Below are 12104 nucleotides of genomic sequence, written 5' to 3'. Positions count from 1 at the left end.
GTCGCCGCCTCTCATACCGTTTGGTCTCAAGGTACACTTTACCGTAGGAAAGGCAGATGACTACGATGAAGATAAACTCGAAAACGACCCAGATGATGTAGTAACGTTTCTCGGCGATTCCCTGTGCGCTTAACTCCGCTAACGTACAAAACGGGGCGTCAATGTTTAGATTGTCGGTCCATATGTAAATACCAATGATATAGAATAAACTCTGTGCGAAGGAAAATATCCAGGCAACAGCAATCTTAGCCAAAAGACGTGGTAGATCTACCTGTTCTTGATAGTGAAGTGCGTTGCAGACTGCTTGGTAGCGATCCCACGCCATAAGGGTCAGAGTAGACAGAGTGCAGCAAGAAGCCACGTAGAAGTAGCTCGCCTGCGTCCAGCAGAACCAGGCCGGGCTGGAGCTCCCTCCCATGACGATGTTTACCGCCGAGCTGGGGATGAAGAGGCTGCCTTGGACGATGTCCAGGACGCAGAGACTGGTGGGAAGGACGAACCGCGGCCGCCACAGCTTCTTGGTCCTCAGGATGGCGACGAGGAAGAGACAGTTCAGGCTGAGAATCAGCACCAAGGACGGGACCAGCCAGCACAACTGGAGAAGTTTGCCCAGGAGAGTTGTCTGGAGAGGGTCTGAATCGTGCCGGACTGTGGCGTTCCTTGTGTCGTTCTGCACATCAGACACATTCGTGGTACCCTGAAGCTTGTTACAGATGGTTGGAAACAGAGGAATTCGCGCTCGCTCTTCGCACATATTGCAGTCGTATCTGTCCACGATATTCAGCGTCAAGGAAGCACATTTAGTGAACGGTTTCCGATGTCAAACAATGTTCAATGGCCAAATAAGCTCCTTTCTTGAGCCGTAGCTGTTTTCAACAGCAAGTCTCGTATGCCTATGTATTAGCTCTTTCTTCCATATGAAACGACCTTAACCTATATCATCGTATTAGACATGGTTTCCACGCAATTCGTGACACGACAAACATCAATGCACCTTTGACAGTTCAAGAATTATCTGACGACTTATCGAGTACCAAAGCACTCGAGTACTTGTACAATATATTACATGTAAACACAATAACCCTTGTCACCGCACGACAGGTATTGCAGGTTTTATTGGGTCATACCATGGCCAGACCGAGAAAGCACTTTTCAAACATGAAAACACTTCAAACGCCCTGATTTGTGTAACTGGCTCTTATTGGTCTTGGTAAGTTAACGAAGTAGTTTTACCACCGTTGCAAGGTTATGGCTTTTTCAAAATCATATAGTCTGTGTAACTTTGGGTGCTACTCAACGAGAATTGCCAATAACCGCCGCTGTTTACTTTGTTGTCGTCGTTGTGTGGCGACTTTGCACATTTTTGTTTGCATTTTAACCGTGCTTGCCCTACTTATCTACCAGCAGAGTGCGTCATTCTGTCTTTGTTAGGGTAAGTCTGTTTTCCGGTTAATTATGAACGGCATAGTATGACACTGGGCACTAAAAATTATTACCTTTAAAAGTCTAACTTATACTGACGGTATGATGGGTTGGTATAGAATGTACAGCTCCATTTGTATCATATCAAAATCCTTGTATACTCCAGTACACAGATTTGCATTGATATTCACTACGTTGATATTTAGAACCAATTTCGCCTTTTCTGGTAGTGTATACTTCACACAATTTATGGTTTGTGACATGGTCACATGGCACAGTCAAGATATAATCATACAGACAAGTTTTGCTATGTCCTATGAACCCAAAAACTTAAATGACGTTTGTTGCCATCTAATGTTTTTCGTCATATTTCTATAATAACTTTTATCTGAAAGGTGGTCTAATAGAAAAATGGTCGTCCATATAATGGTAACTTTCGACAAATATTTCTTTCAAAGTCCCTTTATTGTGGCGTGTACAACACAGATTAAATTTGTAGATTACTAGTATAAACATTATGCTTCATCCAGTGAAAAGGGCATTGTGCCCTCATACACACTAGAGCATAATATCGTATATCATAATCCATGATATATGCATGTATGTCATCATATCCATCATTCGAAGGGCATTAATGTGTTTTGCCGGAGAGTAGGGATTATCTGCCATTAGCGTAAATTATGTTCTTATCAAGAAGTAAATATAGCTCTGTGCCATGTCAGTGTCGAATGTTCATAAATATATGGGGGCATATATGTTACCTAAAACAGGTAAGCAACAAGATCTCACATTCGGAAGGCACAGAACTAAGCGAAATAAACGAAGCATGCACATCGAGTCTGATTTCAAATATTTTATTTCAAGACGTCCTTTGACCAATCACAGCTGTTGCTTCTGTGATTTGTATGTTAGTCAGACGATTTAGGCCGACCACGGAGATCGTTACTGGACCGGCAGGCAGGCATAGCCTCCCTCCCGGGCCTCACAGGCCCAGCCCTTGGCACAGGACTCAGTACCACAGATGGATCGGTCGGTTTGGCTCCTATTTAGCTGCAAACCTGAATAAAGAACATACAATTAGCGTCAGTGGCAACGAAAACGAAAAACGAAAGAAAACAAAAATGAAATAAAAGTAGACTGCATGTATCCATCAATTTCCAGTTTGCCCTACACGAAAGGGGTGTCTGAAGGACTTAGACGCATTTTCACATCACATGGCATAAAGACCTGTTTTAAGCCAACAAAAACACTTCGAAATGCCCTAGTAGCGCCTAAGGATAAAACACCTAGGGAGGACAAGTGCGGAGTTGTGTACTTCATTCCTTGTCAAGGTCAAAACATTAGAGGCCAGTGTAAAGAAACGTACATTGGAGAGACTGAACGCTCACTGAAAACCCGCTTCAACGAACACAAGCGTCCGAGCACAACCTCTTCTGAAGTTTCAAAACACATTCACTTAGAGTCGCCTGGACATTCGGTTTCATTGGACAAGGTTAAGATTCTGGACACAGAATCGGAATTTTTTGCGAGAGGGATTAAGGAGTCCATCCACATCCGGGCATTACAACCATCCCTCAACAGAGACGGAGGGCGCCATAGACTTTCTGCAACCTATGATCCACTGCTGTCCGAGTCACGTGTCTCATCTGCATAACGTGACGTCACAGAAGCAGTGGATTGCTCATTCCTTGACAAAGACTGGTGCTGTTCAGTCGAAAATTTGGGTAAGTCCAATTTTTGTGTTGGCATTTATAGTTCAAACTCCATTCAGAATGACTTCTACCAACACAGATGAACTTTCAAGTGAATTTCCAGTTTGATATTAATGTACCGTGTACAGCATTTCACTATCTAATGATTTCGTCACTAGGGTAACACCTATTTACATGGACTGCTCATAGCGACTAGTTTTGATCAGAACCTTGGTCGCCTTACACAGATTTGACTGCATATCTGTGGTCATACTGCCAAATCACATTTTTTTACTGATAACGTATGGCGTTATGCTGTTCAGATTTAACGTTAAGCAAATGGGTAGACTTACAGACAGCCCCATACCGAAAGGAACTTAACTTGCAAACGTATACGTACATGATTTACCCTAGAATATCCTGATACTTGACAAAATGTAACCAGTCCGAGGACGACGACCCTTAATCTCCGTTGGCACTGAGGTCACTTGGGTTCACTTTCGTTAGACATGATGTAAAATTATGTTTCAACGTGTCCTTTTCTGGATTCTAACGTAACATCATAGCACTGACACCGATGAATAATACTAGTATGCAAAAGCAAACAATACCAGGTAGATACCTTGAGGAAGGCAAACATAGAAGCCAGGGTAATCCCTGCACTGGTATCCGGTGTCACAAGTGGTTGTGGTACACTCATTCTTGTCTAGTTGGAAAGAAGTGAACGCTTATGTCAAGATATAGTAACGACTGCTGAAATGGTAAGGCTACTGTGTTTAGTATGGAATGAAAGTGTACGTCTTTAATATCTACATAGGGGTTAGAATGCAACAATGTTTACCTGCGTATAGTTAGATGTGAAAAAATGAGTGATCACTAACCCAATTCGCAGTTTTCTCCTTCCCATCCAACTGCACATGTGCAAGAGTACGAGTTGTGTAAGTCGGTACAAGCTCCGCCGTTTTGGCAAGGAGAAGAGACGCATTCATCAATATCTGAGGAAATGAGACAGTTGTATTATTTGTCATGACCAGTGAGGATATTGAACTGATACCACTATTGACCTTTTTCAACAAAGAAGATAATGTAATCAGTCATATATGATTTTAAAGATTTAGCAGCTCAAGCTAGGGCTAGAATATTAGGTTTTCCTATTCATTTGTCCCTAATGATACTACAAGGCAATGCATATCACGGATTAGGTTGTTCTTGTTCTCTTCATCCATATCGTATCTTTACGAACTTACCAGTGCATGTTGCCACAACTTTTGAGAACGTCACTGATTGGGAGCCGTCACGGATTACCCATCCGCCGTTGATCTGGTCAGGGTATAGATGGCTGTCCACCACTGACATACTAGCCACCGATGATCCGACTGCCGGCCCAACGGTCCAAGAGGATTGAGGCCCGTAGAAGTAGAGGAAGTCAGTTGTAGTGTCGCTGTCATACACAGGGCGCCCTTCGTGGATCTGGTCCGTCAGGGTGTAGGACATACAGGGAGTTTGGGTGGATCCAGAGATGGTGATTTGACGACATTCTGTAAAAAGCCTTGCCATTAGATATCAATTTCTTTAACTTTAACCGTTACAATAAGTACATCATTGGCTTCACAATGATGTCTGTTATGGTCCGAATCATCCGTGTTGAAACACCAGTCTACCAATGCATATAACTTGACAGTGAAGCAATTGTTACTTGTTCGATAATGACATTTTAAAAAGTGTCCCAAAGATCACAAGGCTAGAAGTATACATTTCCTTTGCATTTTCGAGTTCTACAGATGGTTGTGAATGCGATATGATAGTTATAGTAATGCCAAAGCTTTCATTCATTCATTCAGCATTTTCTATATATGCAAACGGTGTGGATGTCAAACAATGAAAGACGAGTTGAAATATTTCATGAGTTGAGCCCCCTTCTACTACCATGTGGTCTGTATGTGTTCGTAATTTATGCACGTTTTTCGGGCCTGTCTCGAAATTCCAGACTGATAAGATTTACCGGTACATTTTGCTTGAATATCAGAATTCAAGATCCACTGGTTGTTCGAGTAGTGGCTCCACGTGGCCTGAATTCGGTCAGGGCTCAGAGCGCTGTCTGACACTGACAAGCCGGCCCCTTTTGGAGCGCCGATTGAAGGTCCGACCATCCACTTTGAGGTTGAGGCATGGTAATAGAGGAAGTCGGGCCCGGTGTCGCTGGCGTACACGGGGCGTCCCTCGTGATCCTGGCGCGTCAGGGTGTAGGTGGTCATCAGGCTGACCTGCTCCACGTAGGAGCCAAAAATGATGATATGCCCACACTCTGTGGATAGAAAGGGTGACATGAATGAAACTGCAAGTTTCCAAAACGTTTGGTGTGGCTTAATGTATATTTGGTAACTTCATTGATACGAATAAAATGTATATATGCATATAGAAAATCCTGTCATATCTTCACAGAAGATCATTCAGTTTTACCAAAATATTGACAGTATTGACAGTAAGTGTGCAATCCCCGGTTAAGGATACAAATCACCTTTCGCGCAGGTAAACTTAGTCACGTCTACATCGATCTTCGAACATCATTGTTCATCAATGTTCATTTACTTTGCCGTGTAATGAAGAGAAAAATATTGTTGTGATGTGACCTACATACTTGCAAAATTGTATGAATTTCTTTTATATATCATGTAGCGCAAAAATAGAAATGTACGAAATTCTTACATTTTTGGCAATATTGACCCGTTCGAATGGCTTCATTTCTATTTGCAGCACACGAACTCTTTTACACATGAGTCATCCAGAATTCATGTCACAATTGATTTCATACCTGCTGTACAGCAGATATCACTTGGCTCGAAGGCAATGCTCTGATTAGCCTCTGGGCGGCAACCTGGAAAATGATTGAATAAGGTTAAGCTTGTACGAATTAATTTTGGCCGAGTTTGTTAATCAAAATCTAAAAAAAGGAACTGTGTCAAATATCAATAGATTCATACGAGGCATTAGTGTCCTTGATAGAAATAAAAAGGACAAAGTTTTATTATCTAAACATATCTTCAAATGGGTAAACATGGGCTTCGAGCTCGAGCCACTTAGTGTTGAATTTTGAGCTGGTGTCAGAAATTGTCACCGTAAGCATACAAACCACGTGTACGATACCAGGGGAAGGTCAATATATACGCAATCGCACTACGAGTGTCTTTCAATATTGGTTACATTTCAATTGTTAGAATATAATAAAAGGACTGTTTAGCCATAGCCGATACTGTAGGGCTGATGTGAATTGGGATTTTACCATGGTCAATATTGACCGACGGAGGCCATAAAATCGTTACAAGGAAAGGGAGGAAAAGAAAAAGGAGAGAGGCAAGATGACCATTTTCCAGTATCTGGGAAGGCCGGTATTTTTCTTCACCGGACCCACTAAGCAACAGGTCATTTCCGCTTGATACCGTCTTCAATATTGTGCGGCCAACCAAAATTGATACGGTCAAATTACATCATCAAACTTTATGAGTATTCAAACTGGACTTTTATTTAAAATAGACAAAAGAAAAACAAAACGTATCTCGTTTGCCTTCCAGGCCTCTTGTGTAAGGTTTATAAAGATTAGGGATGATAGTTGCGTTATACTGTAATTCTATTGCATTTACATGTGTATTGTATTAGAAAAGGAAGTTGAGTTACTGCATGTTAGTATTTTGCTAATGGAAATTCCTAATGAATGAACGAACAAACAATACTGCCAAAATAGCGAAAAGGCTATCCTACCTAGATTGGTCGGAAATAAGTCGTATCTATTTTGGCGTCCCATCCGATATGAATATGAATTCCTGTCTGCGTCATGCCATTCAACTGGCCACCAACCATTACTCACTGTTCTAAGGACATTGCCCTTGAAGCCAGACCCCTAAAGATTAAAGAAGGGCATTTGAGTTGACAGATAAAATTCTTTCACAGATACGTGTAAGTGTACTCTGTTGGGTAGACTAACTGCGTATACCGACAGTCAACCGAATGAATTTCTTGATTTAGCATAGCATGGAAAAAGATTCATGTAAAATAACCACCTTAAAAGACAAAACTTCAAATGAAAGCTCATTACTTGTCTACAGTGGTCAAGAGACAAATATTAAAGCTAGGGATAGTTAGAAAGAGCTAGATGTTACTCGCTTCAGGAGATGCACTCTTGGAATGAAACAAACTTCACACAGTTGACCAAGAGACCCAAAAAATGTATTCGCAAATTTGACGATCATGATCAGGACACCATACGTAGTTCCGTCACTCAATTATGAATTAAGAATTCGCTTGAAGCTTTCAGTGTCTAACGCACGCATTTGTTTGCTACAGTAACTCTCACGTATATGTAGCGCATACTCATATCATCCAGCTTTTCTTGGATCCACATACAAGTCATGGGAGTCAGTCTGACAGGGAACATTAAAACAAGACAAATAACTTTGTAAGAAGAATTGAACTGTACATGTGTTACGTACATTAGACTTGAAGTTCCTTGTTGAACCGAAATGTCCAGTGGATGGAAGTATCCTGCTCAAGAGATAAACAAATTTACTAACCTGATCATTCCATCTCCAACTGAATCCACGTTCAACTAAGACACCAGTCTCCATCATGTCAGCCAATTCTTGACACGAAGCCGTTGCTACAAACAAAATGAATATATTACATGTACCATATGGTCTGTGGACTATCTTACGAACGTGACAAACCTGACATTTACATTTCCCGTGGCACAGCCGATACGAAGTGCGGTGAGGTCTAATAGTTTTATGCTTCGTTACTCTAGACATGAAAAACATGTGAATAGTTGCCATAGCAACACTTTAAAAATATAAACACAAGTAATATCCATGCGAGCCATATACCACTTACTGCATTGTGAATATCATGAGACAAGAAAATTGCGACACACGTTTTTTCCGGAGAAATCGATTTAAAAAATCGAGAAATCCACTTAGGGATTTTGTTTCAAACTGCGGGCGTCGGGAAGCCGCCAACAGTCAGAAATTCACACTCCTTTGTTTTATCGCTAGTGCTGTGTTTGCTAGTTTTTTTAAAAGCATATATTGTTTGTCTACTTACGTCGGACTGCCTGCACACTGCAAAGGCAGCACAGGACAAGCGTCGCTACAAAGAACATCGTTCTTGCAAAAGGTGGAGTTAGAGGCATCAAGCTTTGTTGCTATTTAAGCACCAAAGTCGATTTCCTGACAGATGGAGGTTTTCCACGCCCAGGGGTTATTTTTCCCGCCATGCATAGCCTGCTTCCACTGTCAGCTACGGTATCTCCCTCCGCACAACAAAATCAATATTTTTATCATGTTTTGGATCTGACATTATAGTGACATGGCATTACGAAATTCGTAACAGTCAATTTTGACTTAGTTGCTTTGTGGGAACATACAAATGAAAATATTGAAGATGAATTTCATTTTGTGATGAATTGCCTCAACTTACATTAAAGAGAGAGATGCGCTGTTACAGACTGCTACTACTAAGACAAACTTCACCCTATACGGTACGCAAAGCGATATTTTCTATGTATTGTTGTCAGGTCCGACTCCTATATCCACATACATAGGTCAATTTCTCTATAAATCATTCCAAAGGCGTGACAGAATTACCCATACATGACTATATTGTAACCCATATACTGGTTTCGATAATATTTTGTAGGATAAATTAGCCCTGCACTATTGTTGATTTAATGTCATACATTGTACCATTCACGATTGTTGGGCAATAAAGTTCATTCATTCATTCATACAAATCTAACAACATAGAATTGCAATTGTTTTGGCATTATAAGGATTGATTATTTGAGGTTGATCTTTAAAAGATGCATGTCCCTTTCATCGATTTAAAAAAAAGGAACACAATTAACTTTGGACATAACATTAGAAGGTCGTGGTTTGTTGTAAGATTAGTAACTTTGCACATGCCTCTGGCAAACATCAGAAACGTGTATATGTGTACACTGCAATTGCATATATTGCCTCCAGGTCATGGACATTTCCTCTACTTTGCTAACTTTGCACCAAGGCTATGACAACACTGGTACGGACCGGATCCATGAACGATCTATGGCTCTTGAATGGTTGTAGGCTGTTGCAATAGGCAGTGAGGAGGAATGATATAACACGTGTTTCTCGATATTGAAAATATATTACAAATTTGAAAGCAGCACCAATACGTTCTAATGCCTGGTAGTACGATTGCTGGGGTAATAAAACAATTTTACACAGGGTAAGTGGTGAAAAACCGTAAGCATTGCTACTTAAAATTGATACAAAGTTTTTCTTTTAAGATCTGATGCCATCCATACTATGGTTGGACGTCTTTTAGCGTCATTTCAAAAACAACGCCCCTCCCCCATCCACACACAAACTCACACAAGCACGACACACACACAAACGCGCGCGCGCGCGCACAGACATGCACATACACAACAATAAATATTAGTTGTAAGCGAAGGACGTGTTAGACCAAATAGAGTTTACCATGTTCATTTTTATTGTCATCACATTGGTAGGAAACGTCGACGTCAACTTGAATACAAAACAATACATTTTGAAATGTTCCTAGCGTTAATCATAACAGTTCTTAGGAGAAAGAAATCCTGAGTCGGTAGATTGTTTCGATCATTTTATAAATTCTTTCTGTTCGCCCATTTCTGGCAGTCTGGTTACCGATAAGGTTCTTATTTCCTTATGACGACACAGTTCCATCCTGGCATTACGACAGACAGCTTCCTCGTCTTCAGGCAATGCTCTCGGTCGAGACACTTCGTAAACGTTGCTTTTTCTTCTTTTCCAACGTCTTACGTTTAGTCCACATATTCTCACCACGGCGTTTCTCACGCCCTTACTGCTCAAACCGTAGATGACTGGGTTACTGAAGCAAGGCACTGTCATGTACAGTAACAGCGTGACCCGTTTCAGGATTATCATTTGTACCCTTTTCTCTTCCTGTCTTGGTGAAAGATACAGACCTAAAACGACGTAGCGTGGTACTAAGAATACGAAGAGAACGATAAGTTGAGCTGATATTGTCCCTTCGGTTCGCAGGTTTCCTGTGTTCCTTTGCTGTCTGTGGCGCCTCCCATTCTGCATGTGCCTCCTCTGGTGTCTCTTCGTTTCCATATACACTTTTCCGTACGAAAAACAGATCACTACAATACAAGCTATTTCGTACGTTGCAGAAATCGCTGTCAGACGTTTGTCAACATTATCTACTTGTAGAGTCAAATCCATCAAACTACAGAAAGGGTATGTAACAACAATGTCGTCGGGTGAGGTCATGTTTCCGTATATCATGACAACGTTCAACGCACCTAGCAGGACGGAAAATATCCAGACGGACGCAATCTTTGCATAAAGACATTGTAGTGATCCGTTTATTTGGTAGTGAAGTGCGTTGCAGACTGCTTGATAGCGGTCCCACGCCATGAGGGTTAGAGTAGACAGAGTACAGACAGTGCCGACGAAGAGGAAGGTCGCCTGCGTCCAGCAGAACCAGGCCGGGCTGGAGTTCCCTCCCATGACGATGTTCACCGCCGAGCTGGGGATGAAGAGGCTGCCTTGGACGATGTCCAGGACGCAGAGACTGGCGGGAAGGACGAACCGCGGCCGCCACAGCTTCTTGGTCCGTAGGATGGCGACGAGGAAGATACAGTTCAGGCTGAGAATCAGTACCAAGGACGGGACCAGCCAGCACAGCTGGAGAAGTTTGCCAAGGAAAGTTGTCCGGAGAGGGTCTTCGTAGGGGATCCTAGCGTTGGTTGTGTTGACAGAACTGCTGTTCTCCATGTTCGACACATTTGTTAGACCCTGCGTATTGTTACAGACGGTTGGAAACAGAAGACTGATCCGTGTTCGCTCTTCGCACATATTTCAGTCGTGTCTCTCAGTACAGCTGGAAAAGTTTGCCCAGGAGAGTTGTCTGGAAAGCGTCTTCCTAGGGGATGCTAGCTTTGGTTATATGTTGCCAGAACTAGTACTACTGTTCTCCACGTTAGACACATTAATCAAATCCTGCAGCTTGGCTAGCCTTCACCAGGCCTTCCTGCGGGCGTATGGATCGTAGAATTCGGCAAAAAAGGAATAGTTGGCCAGTAGGGTCAGTTCACGGTGAGAATAAACATTTCGCCCGCGAAGCTTGCAAATAAAACCCTCTGGTGGCCAAACCTCCCTGACAAATAATATTCCCCCTATCGCTGTCGCAGTAAGTCTGATAGAGGCAGCTTGGTACAGACGGTTGGAAGCAGGGTAGTTCGCGTTTCCTCGAGCTCTCCGCTCATAGATCAGTCGTGCCTTCAACGACAAGATAAAGTATTTGGCGGACTGAAATTGTCTCCCATCTGAAATTGTCTTCCATTCATTAACATATCTATTCAGAGTTTTGGTATAAAACTAGTTCTACCAGATCCTTATTTAGTCACTGACGAAAGATAGCAGATGTTGTCTGAATCGTCTGACTGTTTCAAAATCTTATCCAGTTGCTTGAGTAACTATTTTTGGCGTATTTGGCGGACGTCGCCAGGTATCAACTGATATTAACCAGTTGAATAATCCGTTTTTCGTGAGTTCTACCCATTTGCGATGAACAACGGTCGCAAATGCATTAGTGCCCTCTTCCAAAATGAACGACCGTCCTTTCGCATTAGGCGTCGTTTCCACGCGATTCATAACACTGCAAACACCTTTGGCTAGTCAAGCACTCGAGAACTCGTACAATATATTGCTTCGTGCAAACACAAATCCTTGCTTCCGCACGGCATGTACTAACTGCTTTATTGTGCCATACTGAACCATAATGTGTTACTGGTAGTGGCACAGTTGAGTTAGTAAAGTAGTTCCTTCTTTGTTGAAAAATTTATAACTGTGTTTTTTTCATACCCATACTTAGTATTTGGACAGACAAGGTCGACATGACACTGCACCCAAGTTTTTCATAACTTATTTCATGAATTCAACAGTGCCA

The 12104-nt window shown here is 42.0% G+C and overlaps 1 protein-coding gene across 1 annotated transcript; it reads right to left on the bottom strand.

Annotated features, from left to right (window-relative positions):
* Positions 1-2260: 2260 nt before the first annotated feature.
* LOC136426691 (uncharacterized) lies at positions 2261-8320 on the bottom strand. The gene is made up of 9 exons (XM_066415447.1): positions 8205-8320; positions 7679-7764; positions 6870-7008; positions 5926-5988; positions 5116-5418; positions 4361-4651; positions 3995-4108; positions 3736-3819; positions 2261-2480 (listed from the first exon to the last, which is right to left on the bottom strand). The coding sequence occupies exons 1-9, from the start codon at positions 8290-8292 to the stop codon at positions 2365-2367; spliced, it is 1284 nt and encodes a 427-aa protein (XP_066271544.1). The 5' UTR covers positions 8293-8320; the 3' UTR covers positions 2261-2364.
* Positions 8321-12104: the final 3784 nt, after the last annotated feature.

The sequence above is a fragment of the Branchiostoma lanceolatum genome, chromosome 2 (genome assembly GCF_035083965.1).
Source record: "Branchiostoma lanceolatum isolate klBraLanc5 chromosome 2, klBraLanc5.hap2, whole genome shotgun sequence".
Classification (NCBI taxonomy): Eukaryota; Metazoa; Chordata; class Leptocardii; order Amphioxiformes; family Branchiostomatidae; genus Branchiostoma; species Branchiostoma lanceolatum.
The sequence above is the reverse complement of the archived record's forward strand: the minus strand, read 5'-3'. Positions and strand labels throughout refer to the sequence as shown.